The sequence below is a fragment of the Chiloscyllium plagiosum genome, chromosome 31, assembly GCF_004010195.1.
Source record: "Chiloscyllium plagiosum isolate BGI_BamShark_2017 chromosome 31, ASM401019v2, whole genome shotgun sequence".
NCBI classification, from domain to species: domain Eukaryota; kingdom Metazoa; phylum Chordata; class Chondrichthyes; order Orectolobiformes; family Hemiscylliidae; genus Chiloscyllium; species Chiloscyllium plagiosum.
Window position 1 is genome coordinate 42082039 of NC_057740.1, and position 22779 is coordinate 42104817.

At 41.2% G+C, this 22779-nt stretch overlaps 1 protein-coding gene across 2 annotated transcripts in view; it reads left to right on the forward strand.

Moving 5' to 3' along the window:
• The window catches only part of ell (elongation factor RNA polymerase II), a 147247-nt gene that overhangs the window by 90854 nt on the left and 33614 nt on the right, over nucleotides 1–22779 (forward strand). For both annotated transcript variants that reach the window (XM_043721513.1, XM_043721514.1), the window contains 3 exons: nucleotides 5424–5587; nucleotides 14646–14896; nucleotides 18190–18314. In XM_043721513.1, coding sequence (XP_043577448.1) covers nucleotides 5424–5587; nucleotides 14646–14896; nucleotides 18190–18314 — 540 coding nt within the window. The remainder of the gene's footprint in view (nucleotides 1–5423; nucleotides 5588–14645; nucleotides 14897–18189; nucleotides 18315–22779) is intronic.

Genomic DNA, 22779 nt, shown 5'->3' on the forward strand with positions numbered 1-22779 from the left:
CTCTGGATTCTCATTATCTCATTTCTGAAGGCTTCTCATTTTCCAGCCATCCCTTTACCTGTGAACATCTGCCCCCATTCAGCTTTTGAAAGTTCTTGCCACTTCTGCATTGGAACATAACAAAACGTGGGGAGTGAGATTGAAGTTATAGAGATGCCTCATCAGCTGATAACCCCATTCGTGCAGATGCCAACAGTGTTCAGATTTCGGCATTGGCAGACAATTGCAGTGTCTAGTATGTCTCGTAATTAAAATCTGTAATATATAGGTAGAAGCTAAAAATATTTTCTCATTGGAAATGGGGTAGGAATTGACTGTCATTTTTTTTGTGATTTAATATTTTTGCAGTGGGTGTTTAGAACCTCACACTGCTGTTTTTTATGTACTCTAATCTTGACAAAATCTCAAACAATTCATAATGGTATTCCAAAGACAGATCTGCACTGTTTCTCACCTTGACAAACTATTCCCTCTTTGTGTACTTCCCTCAGAATTGTGTTAACCCAAAACAGCCATGTCTTTTCCATTCTGTCAGAGCGATGCCAGGTTTAGTACTGTCGTGAGTCTACAAGTGATTCCTCACTGAAAACTCAGCTTTTATTCCAATATGTAAAATGCATAGGATGATTTAAGGAGATATACAAAGTGACTTAACAGCATTCTCAAACTCTGGATCAGTGGTGCTGGAAGAGCACAGCAATTCAGGCAGCATCCAACGAGCAGCAAAATCGACGTTTCGGGCAAAAGCCCTTCATCAGGAGTAAAGGCAGAGAGCCTGAAGCGCATTAAGTACCCTCTGGGAGATGAATATGGCAGATGGTGAAATTTGAATTTAATGATGAAAAAAATCTGGAAGTAAGAGTTTATCAATGGCAATGAAACTATTGCTAATTGTCGGGAAAACTCCATATGGTTCACTAATCTTTTTCAGGAAAGGAAACTGCCATCCTTACCTGGTCTGGCCTACATGTGACTCCAGACCCACAGCAATGTGATTGACACTTAACTGTCCTCTTGGCCATTAGGGCATAAATGCTGACCTAGCCAGAAATCCCCTCTCCTGTCAATGAATTAAATAAAAACTACCTTGCACCTCTGCTTTCTCATTTTGTTTGATATTTTTAAACCTGTCTAACAATTTAACCCTCCCCCTCATTAGTTTAAAATGGCAGCACAGTAGCTCAATGGTTAGCACTACTGCCACACTGCGCCAGAGACCTGGGTTCAATTCCAATCTTGGGTGACTGTCTGTGTGGAATTTACACTTCCTCCCCATTTCTGCATGGGTTTTTTTCTCTGGGTGCTCCAGTTTCCTCCTCCAGTCCAAAGATGTGCAAGTTAGGTGGATTGGTCATGCTAGATTGCCCATAGTGTTCAGGGATGTGTAGGTTAGCCATGGGAAATGCAGGGTTACAGAAATGGGGTAGAGAGATGGATGTGGATGGATGATCTTCACAGGGTTGGTGTGGACCTATTGGGCTGAATGGCTTATTTCCATGCTTTAGAGATTTTATTCTATTCTACAACCATAGTTAAATAGTTTGTCAAAACACTGCTCCCAATATGGTTCACATGAAACCTGTCCCAATACGAGAAGTCCCTTTTCCCAATGCTGCTGCCAGTACTTCGTGAAATGGAACACATTTCTCCCATGTCACTCTTCAAGCCACACATTTACCTCTCTAATCTTTTTTGCTCTATGTCAGTTTGCATTTGGCTCATATTGTAATCCAGGGATTATTACTCTTGTGGTTCTCTTTTTTAAATTAACCCCAAACTGCTTGTAATCCCTCAGCAGACCGTAAGAACAGTACACCATGTGGTCCAGCCAAGAACCTGTACAATTGAAGCAAGATTTCATTCCTCCTATACTCTTTAATTTTCTTGTGATGATGAAGGCTAATGTTTCATACTAATTGCCTTGCTAATAGCTTGCTGTACCAGCATGTTAGCCTTCAGTAATTTATTGACAAAGACACCCTTTGCACATCTACACTTTCCACCTCTATACTTACCACCCGATTAGCAATTCACAAATACTCAACGTAGTTTCTATCAAAGTGGATGATTACATTTTTTCCATATTATATTCCATCTACCATGTTCTTGCCCAGTCATTAAGTCTGTCCAAGTCCTTTTTAAAATATTTTACATCTTCTTCCAAACTTTCCTAGTTAGCAGTTTATAATCTGCAAATTTGAGAATATTGCATTTTGTTCTTGTGTGCAAATCATTAATATAAGAACAGTCAGGGAGGTTATGTTGGTGATGTGCAGAAGGGTTAGGCCACAGCTGGAGTACTGTATGCAGTTCTGGTCACCACGCTGTAGGATGGATATGATTGCACTGAATGGGTGCAGAGGAGATTCACCCGGATGTTGCCTGGGATGGAGCACTTTAGCTATGAAGAGAGGCTGGATAGGCTCAAGTTCTCTTTGGAGCAGAGGTGAATGAGGGAGACCTGGTAGTGGTGTATGTTGTTGTGGTTCTGTTCGCCGAACTAGGAATTTGTGTTGCAGACGTTTCGTCCCCTGACTAGGTGACATCCTCAGTGCTTGGGAGCCTTCTGTGATGTTTCCTCTGACATTTATAGTGGTTTGAATCTGCCGCTTCCGGTTGTCAGTTCCAGCTGTCCGCTGCAGTGGTCGGTATATTGGGTCCAGGTCGATGTGCTTATTGATTGAATCTGTGGATGAGTGCCATGCCTCTAGGAATTCCCTGGCTGTTCTCTGTTTGGCTTGTCCTATAATAGTAGTGTTGTCCCAGTCGAATTCATGTTCATCTGAGTGTGTGGCTACTAAGGATAGCTGGTCGTATCGTTTTGTGGCTAGTTTAAAGGGAGTTTGAAGAAAATGATTTTCACCTAGGTAACAGGAAGTCTGGTATGCAGTATCTGGGAGGGTAGTTGGTCGAGAGATTACTTTGGCGAGCACTTGAAATGGTATAACATTCAAGGCTATGGGCCTAGTACTGGGAGGTGAGACTAGAACAGGATTAGTATAGTTTTAGCAATACAGAGTTGATGGGCCAAAAGGCATCTTCTGTACTGTATGATTCTGTGAACAATACACCAATCGCGTACTTGTATTTGTGACATCACACTTCAGCTCTAACAGCTTGAAGGGGCTCTCTGCCCCACTTTTATCTTCTGCCGCCACTACTCATACAGCTCTGCTCTTTAAAACTGCTCCTCTGGCGTGCGCTTGACTGTTTCAGAAGCAGTTCATGTCCAAATGTCGCAGCACCTGGACAATGTCCAGGGTTAGGGTGACAAGCACCAAGTAACATTCATGTCACACAAATGCTAGGCAACGACTATATTGAACGAAACAAGAATTTAGCCATCGCCTCTGACATTCAATGATATTTCCATCAATGAATGATTGATTTGTTGTCACCTGTGTTTTACAGTGAAATATAAAAGTGAAAATATTTCATCTGGTGTCGTTTTGATAGTTTTAAGAATAGAAAATGAAAAGATATAGCTTAAAGAGGAATCAATCTGCACAATAGTTTTGAGCTGACTCAGAACCACCACTACTTTACCTGACCCAACTAATGTTTAAGTTGCCAATGCTCAGGTTTCATCTTTCGCCACTGGGTTGATTCACCTTTGCCACTGCCCGCACTGGGCACACCAACATTGGAGACTATCAATGCAGTCAATGTTGCCGTGGTGCTCTCTTGCCACCACTTCACTGCTGGGCCTACCTTGCTGACTCCACCTCAGGGCTCTTTCTTTCTGCACTGGGCTCACTCCAAACCAAATCAACCCCCGGCCCCACCCAATGATTCTTGCTGCCACTGTCACACATGTTGGAAGGCTATGCCTGCTCTCACCATGCCAAAGATGCTGATAAAGGCTTTTAAAGAAGAAAATAGATGAAAAAAAGCAGAAGGAGGAAACCAGAAACAAAAAGACAGGGGTCGGGACCCAGACCAGGAGCTCTAGCATAGTGCCTCTGCTCTGCTATCTTCGCCAATTGCCAGATAAATTCCCCACAATCAACATCTTGAGGGTCACCATTGAGAAGAATTTGAACTGCACTAGCCATATAAATACTGTAGCTAAAAGACACATTAGGAGCAAGGGCTTCCTTTGTTCTACAGAGCAGTGGAGGCAACAGCCTAGTGGTATTATTGCCGGACTGTTAATCTAGAGACCCAGGTAATATTCTGGGGGCCCTGTTCGAATCCTGCCATGGCAGGTGGTGTCATTTGAATTCAATAAAGTTAAAAGTCTAATGACAACCGCGAATCAATTGTCGATTGTCTGGAAAATACGTCTGGTTCACTAATGTCCTTCAGGGAAGGACATTAGTGAACCTACATGTAATTCCAGATCCATAGCAATATGGTTGATTCTTAATTGCCCTCAGGATAATCCAAGATAAGTAATACATGCTGCTCTCATCCCAATGCTGCCCTCATCCCATGAATTTAAAAAAAAAAGCTTGTCCACTGCAAAATGTAAATCGGTAGTGTGATGGGATATTCACCACTTGCTGTCATGAGTGCAGCTCCAACAACACTGAAAAGCTCAACATCATTGAGAACAAAGCAGCCCACTTGATGGCACCAGATTCACTCCCATCGCCACTAACACTCAGTAGCAGCGCAGAAATCCACCAAGGAGCCTTCCACAATGCCTTGCAAACTCTCAGCCGTCACTATTTAGGAGGGCAAGGGCTGCAGATATGTGGGAATATCGCCATCTACAAATTCTCCTCTAAGGCACTCACTGTCCTGATGTGGAAAAATGTCTGCTCTTCCATTGTCACTGGGTCAAAACCCTGTTACGCACTTCCTAAAGGCATTGTGGCCACTAAATGAACTGCAATAGTTCAAGAACAGAGCTCACCATCAGCTTCGCAAGGATACTTAGGAATGCTGACCCAATCAGCAATGCCTGCATCCCATGAATAAAGTTGCTTTACCCACTCTGTCCCGTTCTTTGTAAAGCTGCTGTCCCCACTCTCGCACTCTTACAAAAAGCTGTTTTTCCTACTCTTTATGAAGCTGCCTCCCTATGTCCTCTTGTGCTGTTGTGGAAGGTGCTGTCCCTGTTCTCTCTTTTTAGAAATTGATATTCCCACACTCCGTCATGTGTTTCAGAAGCAATTGTTATCCTTCTCTGTTGCGCCGTTTTAGAAGATGTTACCCCTGTACACACACTCACTGTTTCAGAAGCTGCTGACCTCACTGTTTCTCTGCGTTTTAGAGGCTTCTTTGGCTAAGACATCTGTTCAGCTTTGAACTTATTCCTGTTGTTCATCATGGCTTTGGTACCCTCTGGATAAATCCAAGGGGATTTCATGGAAGTTTCTTACAGGTTGCATAATGTGTAATGGGGGTGTTGTCTTGTGTTTACCTTTCATATTTAGAATGCTTTCTAATTGAATGTTGTCTTTGTTTTCTGATAGCTTCGGTAATGTGATGTTAGACTGTCTTGGAGGCATACAGGATAAAATCACTGTGTGCGCGACTGATGACTCCTACCAAATGACCAGGGAGCGTATGACTCAAGCAGAGGAGGAGACTCGAAGTCGTGGCGCTATAGTTATTAAACTGGGAGGCCGATACAGAGGTATGAAAATCCTGAGCTTACTAGTTGTATTCTAGTCAAAGACTCTCCTGACCCACTGTTCAGTTTTATGACTGACTAGTTTCTGAGCTATCCATTTAAATTGCCTTATGAACCTCAAAGTGTGTGCAAATGCTCTGATCGGTTTGATCAGAATGCTGAACTAGTCTTATTGATAGTGATGAGTGATGACCGTGCAACTTAATTATAAGTATTTCACCTCTCAGTGAGCTGGTAAATTTAAAGAAAACAAAAAGGTATGTTTTTCCAAAACAGAATTGATGGAACAAAAACAGAATTTTCTGGAAAAATCTCAGGCAGATCTGACAGTATCTGTGGAGAAAAAGCAAAGTTAGTGTTTCTGGTTCAGTGAACTGTCTTCAGAACTGGACCAGAAATGTTAACTCTCCATAGATGCTGCCAGACCTGAGATTTTTCAGCAATTTCTGTTTTTGCTTCTAATTTCCATCATCCGCCGTTCTTTGGTTATTTTTGTGTAGGTTTATGTACGTTGCAAGGAAAGTTAAAGGACCCCTTAATTTTGTGTTTAGCCCCTTCTGTATTCCGGAGTGTTTGAAATTAGCAATGTGGAAAGATTGGGATTCTTCTGAGCCTCCCGCAGCTCCCAGAACTTTTCCAGTGACCTCGCCCCAATATGTAGTGTATCTGTAAGTTTCCAGGAGTTCTCCTGAGTCCCAATTGCATTGAACTATTAAACAATTCCTGGAACGACCTCCTAAAGCCCCAATTAGGAAGTCTTGTGAATCCCAGTTCAAGGTAACACTTCCTGGCGCAAGTGCAGGGAGAAGGCTGATCACTGCCTCAGAGTAAATACAGTTAAGATGCACTTGTTTCAGGGCAGTTGGCAGAAACCCCCAGTGATGTTTGTAGGAGTGGAATTTAGTGTCATTGTGGGACAGTTTCCAGTCAGTCTTTTTTTTTGTGGTTTGATTCTCTTCAAACTCTTTAGTGTTGCAGCCTTTTAACACCTTCCCACTTGTGTGGCTCCATGTGTAATTGGATCCGACTGTTTACAATTACAGATCAAAATGTTCTCTCGTTAATGATTTGGCTCAATGTTGAGTGACATTTGGAGAATGAGCTGTGACAGTCTGTTACACACAACAGCAGAACTCCACTTCTCATTACAGTTTACATTAATGTTAAATATCAATGTGAGTAAAAGTAAACACAAGTATACAAGGCTATCGATTCCTAGCCATCCACTCAATCTGGGTGCTCAATCTTTTCTTTATTATTCGTGAGCTTTGTAGGTAATTCCAGCAATAACTCCCATTTATATAATGCATTTAAAATATTAAAGTATTCCAATGACGTCTACAAGAAGGATACCAAGCAATGTTATGATCCCAACTGATGCTATTACTGAGCAAGTCAGATTCCAGATTGAAGTCTGGCAAAGTTGTTTGATTTTTTTTGTTTTACTCAGTCTATCACTGAAACATAAGCATGCAATACTGCAGACTTAGTTTTAACAGCAAAACAGAAGTTTATTATGTAAAATGAACAAAAATGAATTTAAAGATTTCAGAACATACAGTAAAATACAATCCCATTAATCCCAAAACAGCCCCATAACGATGCTCACATCTAGAAGGCTTAATTTAGCCGTGGCTTTAGTGTCCTGTCTTGAAAATCCTATGCCTCCTCCTGGGATACATACAACCTGGGATACTCAAGTGGCCTGAACTGATGGAATGTAGTGCTGGAGGAGGTTACATATCTCGCGACAAGACTATGGAAGGGTTGAACACAAGATAAAAGTGTTCAAATTAAGACATCCCCATATTGGGAGGCAGTGTAAGTCAGTGATCAAAGTGAATTGGACTTGGTGTGAATTGGGCTACCAGAGAAAAATTATGAATAAGTTGACACTTATGCAAGGTGGGAGGCTAGACAGGGGACCATTGACCAATGAAATATGGGCATAGAGTTTTTTTTTAAAAACGTGTAGGTTAGAGTGTGTTTTTGCAGGAGATGAGCAGGATTGGGGTGGAGATTCTCTGTTAACTTGAAATCAAATTGTTTCCAAAATATATAAAAACAGGAAATGACATCACCAACCCAAAGAAACCCAAACATATAAATAGAAAGCAGGAATTTTCAGCATTGCTTCGCCTGAGGCCCACTGAAGATGTTACCTAGTAGGGTAACAGAATGTCTGAAAATGAACCTTGCAGCTCAGCGAGCAAACCTACGTCCAAAACCTCAACTTGAGCTACAAATCTTCTCAAAACTCGCTAGAAACTGTCTCTGAAGAATTGTTATATAGGACTTGAAGTGTTAACCCTGATTCTCTCCACAGGTGCTTTTCCCAGCACTTTTTAATTTCATATTTCTAGCACCCACATTATTTACTTCTGTTATTTTGTTTCAAACAAACTTGGGCTTATCATCAGACAAGCTTGCCATCATGAGTTATTCGCCGTTAGACACCCCTCCACAGACTAATTTTGAGGAAAACCGCTTGAGACCATCATGTCCCATGATTTGTGCTCAATAAGCTTAACCGAGGTGCACATTTCACTTATCATTCAAGCTGTTGATAAAAACACTGAGGGCCCTCTTGTGGTGAAGTGATAGTGTCTCTACCCCTGGACCGAGACACCCGGTTTCAAGACCCACCTTTTCCAGAGGTATGTAATAACATCCCCCCTACAGGTTGATTAGGAAATATAGGTTGATGAAAACAGCTTGCACAATGGATTCCAACTGCCAATAATGAATGCTTAGAGAATTAAATTATGATGATTGCTGCAGCTCTATTAGAAATGTTGCTGCTTTGCGCTTGCATATTGCAGCCAGTTTTCATCAGCTTTTCTTTAACTTCAGTATCCTAATCCTGTCTCTTAACAGCAGCTGAAGATGAAGGATTGGGAAATATCTAGGTGTATGGTGAGCGGCTGCATTAGAAATGTCTGAATGCAATACTGTATTTAGATGTACTTAATTCACCAGGAAAGCCATGATTCTTCTGAGTGATCACCAACTCTTCGAATTGTTCTATTTTTCTTGAACTCATAACTCCTCTCCTAACTCTCCACCCAATGCAGCATCTCTGCTCTTGTTAGCTAGTTTAATGCATCTCTTGTCTCTGTCTTAGATGTCTATGGCTCCCAACCTCTCACTTTTACTATTCCATACCACTTCATTAGCAGTGTAGCCCAAGTTAGAGAGACTGCAGTTTGTGCAGAGTTGGTGTCTTATTAGCTCAGTCTTGAATTCTTTGCGATCACCATATGTAACTATTTGCAATGGCAAGCTTTTCCTCCTCCTAGTTATCTTGGAGCACGTAATGTTGTAGATTTGACCATTCTAATCTCAACTTCGTAACAATCTGTTACTTCGTTTCCTTGCTTTTACTTCTCCATCTTCACCTACAAGACCCAAATTCTGCCCTACTCTTATCACTCATTTCTGAAATGAGTTTTATGTTCTCCCTTCTCAAATATATACTTTCCTTTATAAAACAAACTGAATGCTTAATTTGGACTCTAACTGTCTAGTTAAGTCCAACATTCCCAATTTACATTCAGGGTTTATACCTACCTGCTGTCAGTGTGTTTGTTTTTATGTCTAGGACTTTACTATTTACTGTTGACTGTTGCTGATTGGCACTATCTAAGATCATGATTTGGAGATGCCGGTGTTGGACTGGGGTGTACAAAGTTTAAAAAAATCTCACAACACCAGGTTATAGTCCAACAGGTTTAATTGGAAGCACTAGCTTTCGGAGCGCTGCTCCTGACAACCACCTAATGAAGGAGCGGCGCTCCAAAAGCTAGTGCTTCCAATTAAACCTGTTGGACTATAACCTGGTGTTGTGTGATTTTTAACTATCTAGGATCATGCCAACCCATTCCCTTATCTCCAGCTTCCCTGGGATGAGGTTCCAGAATTGTATCCTGCAAGATCTGTTGCCTTAAAGATATGGAAGAGAGTGAAGAGGAATAAGAAAAAGTCATGAACGTTTATTGATCACAGTAGATTGATTTCATCCTTTGAACACATGGGAATTGTGGCTGAAATGATTTGCTGTTTGAATAAAGGAATTGATAATGTTCTCTGTTTTTATCAAGAACTTCAGAAGTTTGTCCCTGAGAATAAAATCTTGGGATCTTTTTGAAGAGAGGGCAACAACAAGTATTTATTTAAAAAAAGTCTTATGGCTAGACCTTTGGTAGACTTTTAGAATATATCTGCTAAAGAGTCTGAGATTTATGAATAAAATGAAAATGATCAAAGGGAGAATAGTAGTTGTCTGATTCAGAAACCATTGAGTGTCCCTGTCTCTTTGTTCTCTTCCCTTGTTCCACTGCTTGGTCAGTCACTTTCTGATCATTTGTGCCACTCTCATTCTTTGTCATTGCTCACTGCTTATAGACAATGAGTTAATTTGGCGGAAGGGTAAGTGAAAACAGCCTCACCTGGCATCTGTATGTCATCCTTGGCAGAGCTGACTGGATCTGAGAAAGAGCACACAGACTGCTTGATTTATTCAAACCTGTGTGCCACTGTGCTACCTTCCATGTTGCATGGCCTTTCATCTGAACTTTGAAGTATTGTCATCATACCGTCATAGAGCTGTATAGCATAGAAACAGGTCCTTTAGTCCAGCTTGTCCATGCCAACCAGATATCCTAAATTAAACTAGTCTCATTTGCCCCATATCCCTCTAAACATTTCCTTTTCATGTACCACCCAGATGCACTTTAAATGTTGTAACTGTACCAGCCTCCTCCACTTCCTCTGGCAGCTCATTCCATACATGCACCACCCTCTGCATGAAGAAATTGCCCCTTAGGTCCTTTCAAATCTTTCTGATCTCACCTTAAACCTATGCCCCTCATGGTTTTATAAACTTCTGTAAGGTCACCCCTTAACCCCTGAGGCTCCAGGGAAAACAGCCCTAGCCTTTTCCGCCTCTCCTTATAGCTCAAATCCTCCAACACTGGCAAATCTTTTCTGAACTCTTGCAAGTTTCACAACATTCTTCCTATATCAGGGAGAATTGAACACAGTATTCCAAAAGTGGTCTAACCAATGTCCTATACAGCTGCCACATGACCTCCCAACTCTTTTACTTGATGCACTGACCAATAAAAGCAAGCATACCAAATGAGGCCTTCACTATCCTGTCTACCTGTGACTCTACTTTCAATGAACTATGAATCTGCACTCCAAGGTCTCTTAGTTCAGTAGCAGCCCCAGGACCTTACCATTAAGTGTATAAATCCTGCCCTGATTTGCCTTTCCAAAATGCAGCACCTCACATTTATCTAAATTAAATTCCATCTGCACTACTCAGCCTATTGGCTCATCTGGTCAAGGTCCCATTGTAATCTGAGGTAACCTTCTTGACTGTCCACTACACCTCCAATTTTGGTGTCATCTGCAAATTTATGAACTATATCTCCTATGTCCACATCCAAATCATATATATAAGTAACAAAAAGCAGTGGACCCAGCACCGATCCTTGTGGCAGACCACTGGTCATTGGCCTCCAAGCTGATTATCTGCATCTCATTATTTAACCAGTATCCAATTTTAATTGCTTCCTTTATTGGTCTGTGGAATCTGATGAGAATGGTTTGGTGCCAAGGGATTATTCTGTTTTAAGCAAAGTTACAGTTTTGCTTCCCTTTATCTACATAGAACAATACAATACAAGAATGGGCCCTTCAGCCCACAATGTTGTGCCAAACATAGCACCAAATTAAACTAAACCCTTCAGCCTGCCCTCGGTCCATAGCTCTCCATTTCTTGGATATTCATGTGCTTATCTAAAAGTCTCTTAAATGCCCCTATCATGTCTGCCTCCACCACCACCCCTGGCACTGCATTCTGGATTCATACCACTCTCCGGGCAAAAGACTTGCGCCTCTTCACTCCTTTGAACTTGTCCCCTTTCACCTTAAGTGCATGCCCCTTAATTTTAGACATTTGAACTTGGGGGGTGTGATCCCTCTATCAAGTCTCCTCTCAGCCTCCACCACTCCAAAGAAAACTGCCTGAGTTTTTCTATCTTCTCCTTATAGTTCATAAATCTACTGAAATAAAAAGAGGCAGATGAATATATGGAATAATTCTGATTCCGTTTTATAGAAGTCACAAAGATAAGGGCAAACTGAAAGAGTTGCAGTGACTTGGCCACTGACCATAATAATGACATTCATGTAACAAAATATATCATTTTCTCCATCGACTAATTCTTAACTGTCTTCCTGGGACAAATCCCCCATGTGCTGTACTTTTATCTTTTTAATACTGCTCCAGCATTTTTAATTGCAGTTACGTTGAGCGATGGAAATGGATAACTAAATACTGCAGGGCAAGATTATAGCTGGGGCAAAGGCAATTATGAGGTGATTAGGCACAATTTAGGATGCATAGGATGGGGAAGAAAACTGCAAGGGATGGGCACAAATGAAATGTGGAGCTTGTTCAGGGAACACCTAATGCGTGTCCTTAAGTATGTACCTGTCAGGCAGGGAGGAAGTGGTCAAACGAGGGAACCATGATTTACTAAAGAAGTTGAATCTCTTGTCAAGAGGAAGAAGGAGGCTTATGTTAAGATTAAACGTGAAGGCTCAGCTAGGGCGTTTGACAGATACAAGTTAGCCAGGAAGGACCTAAAGAGAGGGCAAAGAGGAGCCAGGAGGGGGACATGAGAAGTTTTTGGCAGATTAAGGAAAACCCTAAACTTTCTATAGGTATGTCAGGAATATAAGAATGACTGGAGTAAGATTAGGGCTAATCAAGTACAGTAGAGGGAAGTTGTGCGTGGAGTCAGAGGAGATAAGAGAAGTGCTAAATGAATATTTTTCATCAGTATTCACAGTTGTTGAAGAGAATACTGAGATACAGGCTTTTAGATGAGACAGGATTAAAGAGGTGTTAATAATTTTAGAAAATGTGAAAATAGCTAAGTCCCCTAGGCCGGATGGGATTTATCCTCAGATTCTCTGGGAGGCTAGGGAAGAGATAGCAGAGTCTTTGGTTTTGATATTTATATTGTCATTGTCTACAGGAATAGTGCCAGAAGACTGAGGATAGCAAATATTGACTCCTTGTTCAAGAAGGGGAGTAGAGACAACCCTGGTAATTATAGACCAGTGAGCCTTATTTCGGTTGTGGGTAAAATGTTGGAAAGGATTATAAGAGGTAGGATTTATAATCATCTAAAGAGGAATAATTTGATTAGGGATAGTCAGCATGGTTTTGTGAAGGTTAGGTTGTGCCTCTCGAACCTCATTGAGTTTTTTAAGAAAAGTGACCAAACAGGTGGATGAGGGTAAAGTGGTTGATGGGGTGTATATGGATTTCAGTAAAGTGTTTGATATGGTTTCCCGCAGTAGGCTATTGCAGAAAGTACGGAGACATGGGATTGAGGGTGATTTAGCGGTTTGGATCAGAAATTGGCTAGCTATGAGAAGATTGATGCGGTGGTTGATGGGCAATGTTCATCCTGGAGTTCAGTTACTAGTGGTGTACTGCAAGGATCTGTTTTGGGGCCACTGCTGTTTGTCATTTTTATAAACTACCTGGATGAGGGCAGAGAAGGATGGATTAGTAAATCTGCGGATGACACTAAGGTCGGTGGAGCAGTGGATAGTGCCAAAGGATGTTGCAGATTACAAACGGGCATACATAAGCTGCAGAGCTCGGCTGAGAGGTGGGAAATGGAGTTTAATGCGGAAAAATGTGAGGTGATTCACTTTGGAAGGAGTAACAGGAATACAGTACTGTGCTAATGGCAAGATTCTTGGTATTACGGATGAGCAGAGAGATCTGTGTGCATGTGCACTGATCCCTGAAAGTTTCCACCCAGGTTGAGCGGGTTGATAAGGCATATACAAGTTCTATTGATAGAGGGATTGAGTTTCGGAGTCATGAGGTCATGTTGCAGCTGTACAAAATTCTGGTGTGGCCACACTCGATTTGCATACAGTTCTGGTCGCCACATTATAGGAAGGATGTGGAAGCATTGGAAAGAGTGCAGAGGAGATTTACCAGGATGTTGCTTGGTCTGGAGGGAAGGTCTTATGAGGAAAGGCTGAGGGATTTGAGGCTGTTTACATGAGAGAGATGATGATTTAAAAGTGACTTAATAGAGGCATACAAGATGATCAGAGGGTTACATACGATGGACAGTGAGAGCCTTTTCCCTCAGATGGTGATGGCTAGCATGAGGGGACATACCTTTAAATGAAGGGGTGATAAATAAAGAACAGATATCAGAGGTAGTTTCTTTAATCAAAGAGTAGTAGGGGTGTGGAATGCCCTGCCTGCAATTGTAGTAGACTTGCCAACTTTAAGGGCATTTAAATGGTTATTGGATAAATATATGGATGAGAATGGAAAAACATAGGTAAGATGGACTTCAGGTTGGTTTCACAGGTCAACGCAACATCGTGGGCTGAAGGGCCTGTACTGTGCTGTAGTGTTCTATGTTCTAAGTTCCTTCCTCCCTTGCTCAGCTCAATGTAACATAGGTGAGCTATTAAATACAAGGGAGCCCAGAAATTGTTGCACAAATATAATTTACGGTTCCTTCGTCCAATTAAATGAAATTACAATGATAGAGTCCCTATAAGTTGTTGTAAACCGGTCTAGACATGGCGAGGAAAACCCCCAAGTACTGGAGAGTCTTGGGAATCTGAAGGCCAGTGTTATCTGTGTCTTGCTAATATATTTAGCACTTGTCTCCTATTACTACCATTGTGTCAATGTGATTCTGCACCAGGTGAGTTCTTGATCCAGTGATCTTCCATACTTCACCTTTGACCTAGTGGCAATGAAAGTACAATGGTATGACCATAATGTAACAGTAAATTGGTGTTGGTGCTGGCCCCTTTATGAAATATTTGTGTTGGTATTTGTCTGTTGTGCCTGACTGTTTAATGGGTAAAGGTTAGTTTGGGTGTATATAACAGGTCTACTAACAGAAGTTCATGTTTCTGCCACACTCAGGTCTGACTGGGTTCTTGTATGTTGTCTGTCTGGTTCCTTTCATTTCAGTTTTTCTTCTACTTTCAGCTAAAAGGGTGCTTCGCAAACCAGCACCTGGTATCCCTGATGCTGTTCCCCAAAGGAGGCGACCAACACCAGTGAACCTGGCAAATACAATGAAGAAATATGTCAGCAACGTTTCTGATCGGCCCTATCGAGACCGGGTTATCCACTTGTTGGCTCTAAAACCTTACAAGAAACCAGAGTTAATTCTTCGATTGCAGAAGGATGGAATCACCCAACAGGATAAGGACTCTTTGGAAAATCTCTTACAACAGGTAGCAAGCTCTCTCAATGTTCCAAAAGACTTCGGAGAATAGGCTAACATGAACAGGGTTGAGTGAAGTATTAGAGACTGTCAAGTGACTTAATGCACGCAGGTTCAAGTACAGCCCAAATGACTGGTTAAAAGCCTCCTCTTTTCTGCTGATTCTGACAAGCCACTGACAGCTTCAAGCCTGTAGTGAGAATATCAGAGTGCTGAACAGTCTCTGAACTGTGGATTTGAGGCAGAGTAAAGGGAGTTTTACTCTGCATTCAAATTCCACTGTAATTTGGTACCAAGAATATCAAATGATAAAGCAGAGGCCATGGGCATGCCCAGCACTTTGAAAGAGATATGCACTTAATCCACTCCATTGCTCCCTCTCCCCTGTAATTTATTTTCTGTTTAAGTACTTGTGTGTTGCTTTTGAATGATGTACTAAATCTGCTTCCGTCATGTTAACTTGTTTAAGAAGAGAAAACTCCTTATCTCTGCGTTTAGTTCTTTTGCCAGTTCCTGGCAAATCTGCATCTACTGATTAATGACATTCTGCCACTAGATTATTTACTTTTCTCAAGACAGCATTATGTCCACCGCTTTTCTTGATCTATATAATAGACTTGGGTTTGGATGAATTGGGCACAACTTCAAAATTTACAGCTAACAGAAATTTTGACATATTCTGAATTGTAAGGAAGTTAGTGATAGGTTTCAAGAGACTTATGGACAGGCTGAAACAGATTGACACATGGTAGATGAAACTGTGTGAAAAGATATAATTCTGGAGCAGGAACAAGAGAGGCAATATAAAATTAAGGATGCAATTCTAAAGGAGATTCAGGAGCAGAATCAGGGTATAGGTGCACCAAGCATTGAAGGTGACAGAGCAGATGAGAAAGCGACTAACAAGGCATTCTTCATGTTTGACTTTATAAACAGTGAGAGAATACCAAAGCATGCAAGTTGTGCTGAGCGCTTTAGAAGGCATTATCTAGTTAGAGAGCGGAAATTTCCACCACTACACACTCAACTCAGATTTCCAGCACCTGTAGTCCTCACTTTTTCCCACTATCTAGTTAAGGATGTAAAGGCATCAGAGAGGTTCAGAAAAGATTCACAGGAATGGGTCCAAGGATAAGAGAATTTAATTACATGGATGGATTGGTGAAGCTAGAGCTCTTCCTCAGATAGAAGGTTGGGAGAAGATTTTATAGTGATGGGTAGAAATTGCATCAATTGGCAAGGGATCAATAACCAGAGGACACCAATTTAAGGTGAATGATAAAAGAATAAGTGACGTGAAACAAGTGGTTAGGATTTGGGATGTGCTGCCTGAAAGTGTGATGGGGTGGATTCTATTGTCATTTTCAGAAAGGAATTGGATAATCGGAAGGGAGAAAGTTATCAGAGAGGAGAGGAACCTCTGTCGAAATTATACTGTCCGTTGGAACGCTCTCTGGGCAGGTACAGCACAAGGTTAGATGCAGGTTAAAGCTGCTTGTACACTGTTCCCATCACAAATTCCCAGAACAGGTACAGGCAATTTCCTTGTGCCTGATATTAAATTCAGTATTGATTGGAATCTGTTATTGGTTAGATCCATTTGGTGTGAAGCTGTTTATCCTTGTGTCACTTCTGATTCTTTGATAGGGGCAGGCTGCACCTTCCCCCACCCCACCCCACCCCATCCCCAAAGAAAACAAAGAGTCATTTCATGAGTGGAAGTAATTTACCCCAGCTCCTCTGTCCAGGCACCTCATGACTTTGGCTAATGGATAATTTCATGTATTCATTCTCCTTTATTGGATGATACAGTCAATAGTAAAATTACCTTCTGTATTTGTGTTGAATTTTTTTAAGTTCCTAAAGAAGATAAAATAGCACAGATACCAAAGATTGTGTCCTTACGTATTATTGGACCAGTACTATTGAATCAATTAAAATTGGAATCTATAAATAAATACTTCAGCATTATGAAAACTCATTCTATTTCCGAAATGAACGCTCACACATTGTAATAAACTCCTCCTCACCCACCATACATAATATCCATTCCTTGTTCCAGGACAGCCAGTATTTTGTTGAAACGCCACCAATTATCAGAAGTCCCCTTAGTCTGGGGTCACCAGTATGTTCTTGAACTTATTGAAGATTTGTTCAGCCAGTTTCTTTGGCTCAATAATCAGTGCTTACGAAGCACTTGCTAAGCTTTTAGCTTTAGCTCTTGTGAAGTACCAGTATGTTGTGACTTTACAACATGATTATCAGTAGCCTTTCTAATACCTTAAAATCAGCTTTTCAAGAGACTTTGAAGTCATCTTCACCCAAGTTTGATTTCAGCTCAGCATTCTTTGTTAAGTAAGGGACACAAAAGCATGGTTCTTTACATGTGAATGCATATCAAAGCATGTCTGAGGTGTCTGCTAATTGTGTTTGAAACTTATGGATCCTTTATCAAAAGCATTGTATCAACCAATTGGTCATTTATCTTCTGCCTGGCTGACCCTTGGACATCATGGTGACTATTTTAAAATCAAAGATGCAACAAGATTCCCCATCAGTACACTGCAGTATGCCATTTCAGATGTAATTATCCGGTCCCTAAAAGAAAACAGGAAGTACAATTTCAGAACAAGATTATTATTCTTCTTAATCTTTGTGTGTTTTATTATCCAGTTTTGTTTACCGTAGCTTTCTCCTTCAAGGGATTAAACCTTGACTGTTTCTGAACTACCTTCTTTAAAGGCAACTTTGCCCCGGAGGATCCATTAGTTAGTGTTGCAGTTAACTGCCTGGCTATTTTAGCATTTTCAATTTAAATTTCAAACATAATTTTTAAATTGGAAGGGAGCAGCAAAAGATAGTAGTTAACTGCAGTCATTAATTGATGCATTTCCCGTTGCAACATCTCTACCACTTGCTAGCCTATCTCCTCTTCTCTCATGCAGTACAAATTTTTTTTCCCCTCAAATTTGTATTTCTTGTAAATTGTCCTGATGAGTTCTAGATGAATAGCTTTGACAAAATGTCTCTTTTTCAACCTTTGTGCTCTCAAATGACTGTGTACAAATAAATTTGTATTGTTGTGACACTACACGCTTTAATGTCATTATACTATTGATGACTTATTCTTTACTCTACCCATCTTTGGGTGAAAATGTTCTGTTGACTGCCCTGCTTATTCTTAACTTCCAGGCTCTCAACTTTTGTCTCTGAGTTTGATTTCCCTTATTGCTTAAATAATTTACCATCAAATTTGGGGTCTGAAATTGAGAGCTGTGTTGAGTTGTATCTGTTATGTTGCAGGTAGCTAACCTGAACGTTAAGGATGGCACCTTTACCCTGAAAGACTTTGCCTACAAGGAGATCCAGAGAGATTGGCCTGGGTACTCTGATGGCGACCAGCAGTTACTGAAGAGAGTTCTTGTTCGGTAAGTAACATTAACAACACAGTGGGAAATATTAAAGAAAGCATGCTGAAAGAGTTGGACATGAATTTCTGGTAAGAGTTGTGGGTGACCAGAAGGTTACCAAAAATATGGGTATTTAGCAAATTTTTAAAAGGGAAAGACAATAATAATAGCATAGGCTATCAAGATAGGACTACTAAATAACACGACATTAACATTGCACAAGTAGCCTCAACGATCGAGATCATAATCCTCTGCCCTAGGCAGCAGCATGTCTTTATATCATGCAGAAATGCTTAACAATTTTTACAATGTCATTTTACATTTGTGATTATATGTTCTCCTCTCTACTTTCTTTGAGAAACTATCCATATTTCTCTTAGATTAGATTACTTTAGATTACTTAGTGTGGAAACAGGCCCTTCGGCCCAACAAGTCCATACCGACCCTCCGAAGAACAACCCACCCAGACCCATTCCTCCACATTTACCCCTTCACCTAACACTATGGGCAATTTAGCATGGTCAATTCACCTAACCTGCACATCTTTGGCCTGTGGGAGGAAACCGGAGCACCCGGAGGAAACCCACACAGAGAATGTGCAAACTTCACACAGACAATTGCCTGAGGCGGGAATTGAACCCAGGTCTCTGGCACTGTGAGGTAGCAGTGCTAACCACTGTGCCACCGTGTGTGATATAAATGCTGAACCTCTTGTACTGTGCCGTTCATAGTGTGAGACATGTCATTATAGAGATGACATCAAAGAAAAAGAGGAACCATCTTGATCCCACTGCTGTTTGTATTCTTACAAAATACAGCTGAAAAATATAACTTCCATCATGATGCTAGTGAGTTCTGCTCAACTAGAATGATCCAGGCAAATGTGATTCAACAAATTGAGCTCTGTTTGTACCTATGTGGATCCATATAATTTTACTGCTCTGTACTGAACACTGCTAGCATTTTATTCCTATTTGTTTTATGATATTCTTGGAATGGTATTTTTTAGCTTTTTCCTGTTGAGAAAGTTTAAATCAATTTAGATGCCTTGACAACTGATATGCTGGATTAAGAACACTAGAAATAGGAGCCATTCAGTCCTTTGAGGCCACACCACTACTTGTTAAGATCGTGGCTGATCTTCTACTACAACACTGTTTTCCTGCATTATTCCTATAGTCCTTGATGTTGATCTGTAGAAATTTATAGATTTCTGTCTGGAACATACTCAATGATTGAGTCTCCACATCTGTCTTATGCAGAGAATTCTAAAGATTCACCGTGCTCTGAGTGAAGAAATTCATTCTTCTCTTGGTGCTAAATGACCTGCCCCATGTTCTGTCACCATGTGCTTGATTCTAGAGCCTCTAGCCCGGGTAAACATCCTTCCTGCAGCTATGATTTGGAGGTGCCGGTGTTGGACTAAGATGTACAAAGTTTTTAAAAAATCACACAACTCCAGGTTTTAGTCCAACAGGTTTATTTGGAAGCAGCAGCTTTCGGAGCGCTGCTCCTTCATTAGGTGGTTGTCAATGTTTTAATCCAATCTAAAAAAAACCTGATGAAGGAGCAGCGCTCTGAAAGCTAGCGCTTCCAAATAAACCTGTTGGACTATAACCTGGTGTGAGATTTTCAACTTCCTGCAGCTGCACTGTCAATTAGGATCACTCCGATCCTTCCATACTCCAGAGAATATAATCCCTGTCTATTCAATCTTTCAGGACAGCCCCTCCATACCACAAATCAGTTTGGTGAACATCTGGGTGAGGGCACCAAAGCTACACACGACCTCCACGTGTGATATCCTCATTACAATGAATCCTCCCGTCTATGTTTGTATCATCAGTAAATTTGGATACATTACACTGTGGTCCCTCCTCAAGACATTAATATAGATAGCAAATAATTGAGGCTCTGGGACTGATCCTTGTGGCATTCTGCGAGCTACATCTTTCTAACCTGAACTGTCATCTGTGTGTTTAAAAAAAACTGATCCTAATCCAGGCTAACACATTACCCATAACACCATGAGCTCCTATCTTATACAACAATCTTTTACGTGGCATCTCATTGAATGCCTTTGGAAAATCCAAATAGACTGTATCTACTGGTTATCCTGTTAAATAATCATTGGTTCTATACAATTACTGAAGAGCGATTCTGCAGTTTCACGGGTGAACCTTGCCCAGCTGAGCTTAAAGGGATGCATCAATTTCTTTCATTTCCCACATCTCCACTGGTGACAACAAACCTTACATTTAACCAGTGTTTGGGGCTGCACAATGGCCCAGTGGTTAGCACTGCTGCCTCACAGCGCCAGGGACCCGGGTTCACTTCCCGCCTAGGGTGACTGTTTGTGGATTTCCTCCGGGTGCTCTGGTTTCCTCCCACAATCCAAAAGTTGTGCAGTTTAGGTGGATCGGCCATACTAAATTGCCCATAGTGTTCAGGGGTGTGTAGGTTTGGTGCAATAGTCAGGGTTAAATGTAGAGAAACGGAGAATGGTTTTGGGTATGTTACTCTTTGTGGAGTTAGTGTGGACTTGTTGGGTTGTAGGGCCTGTTTCCGCACTGTAGGAATTATATGATTCTATGATCTGTTTTAGTCCATGTTTATTTTAGTATCTGAAACAAGTTAGCCAGGTTCTTTATTGATAGAGTCATAGAGATGTACAACAGGGAAACAGACCCTTTGGCCAACTCATCCATGCTAACCAGATGTCCTACATTAGTCTAGTTACACTTGCCAGTACTTGTTAGTCACAAAGAATAAACCCATCATGATCAAGGGCTCCAACCCAAAATGTCAATTTTCCTGCTTCTCGGATGCTGACTGACCTATGCTTTTCCAGCAACGCACACTCAACTCTGATCTCCAGCATCTGCTGATCTTACTGTCTCCACAAAGAATAACACAAAAAGCTTGCTGACAAAGGAAAGGTCTAGGCTTTGCAGTGATATTCAAGCATCTTAAATTTAACCTGAAGCAAGCCTGTTAAGACAAACAGTGGTCAAATATCACCTTACAATGCATCTAAATGCATTTGATCAGGACAAATCCCAGCTATCTCAGAAATATTCTCTCCAGAGAAAAAGGGATTGCAATGCTTCACTTCTATTGATCTGGCCCTAAAACTCTCTCAACAGCTGCCCATCGTGAGCTCTGTGTTCTAGTATTTCACCTTCCTCTTTGGGCATTGCGCTCCCTTGGACTCTTGGAAACGGTGCTTCAGCTTTTAACAAACGGTGAGCTTCATCAAGCCCTTGGCTTTGTTTCCCAAATTATAACCTACCACAGAACAAATACCATTTGTGGGTTTCTTTCACCCTTGTCCACAACTGCACTGAACTGCCAGGATTTCCTCAGCCCTGACCTTTAATTGTCTAACAATTCGTAGAATATCCTTGAGAGTTCTAATAGTACAGAACTATTCAACTACACCTGACTTCTCAGGAGCCCCCAGTTACACCGACCTGGATATAATACAGTTGCCTTTTCAATAATCCAGCTAAACAGTTATTTTCTGCATGGAGCTTGCTTCTGTCTTTATCTGACTTCTGGCTGTGACACCAGAATTGCTATCACTGACCCCTGAACAATTTTGAGTGATGTATTGAGGAGCCTTGCCACAAGTCCTGCCCTTGTTTCTAGGCAAATATAATGTAACTAATATTTTGGACAGTAAAGTGTAGCTATCAGCAGTGGATTTGATTGTAACAACCTCTTGGAACTGTTTGTCCCCTGAATGTTACAATGTTCATTGAAACATCTGCCAGCTACTGGGCCACAAACTGATAAAACAAAAGAATAAATACACCACACACTGCATAGGTATACAATGAGTGAGCCTTACCCTGAGGAGTACCCTGCAGACATTCCTGTGCTTTTATGCAAATAAAATAACACAGTTCGGCAAAAGACCCTTCGGTCGGACTTGTCTGCGCCAACCAAACATCTCAATCTAACCTAGTCCCAGTTGCCAGCATTTGGCTCATAGCCCTCTAAACCCTTCCTATTCATATATCCATAAGATGCCTTTTAAATATGTATTTGTACAAACCTCCACTACTTCCTCTGGCAGCTCATTCTACACATGCACCACCCTCGGCGTTAAAAGAATTACCCTTTAGGTCCTTTTTAAATCCTGTCCCTCTCACCTTCAACCTATGCCCTTCAGTTTTGGACTCCCCCAACCTGGAAGAAAGACATTGGCTATGAGCGCTATCCATGCCTCTTATATTATAAACCTCCCCGTTACCCCTCAGGCTCCAGTACTCCATATCAAATGGTGTTTGCTTTTTTTTCTGTGTAAAGCCTGTAATGCTAAGGAAGCCCCTTTTAAATATTCAGCACGTTATTAGTTTGTATATTTTGATGTTCTGATCTGTGTTAGAGTCAGAGTGCAGCATCGTTGTTATGCTCTTTATCAGCTGTGATCTTATGGTTGTGTCTGAAGAATCAAGTATTTGCTGCAATCTGCTTT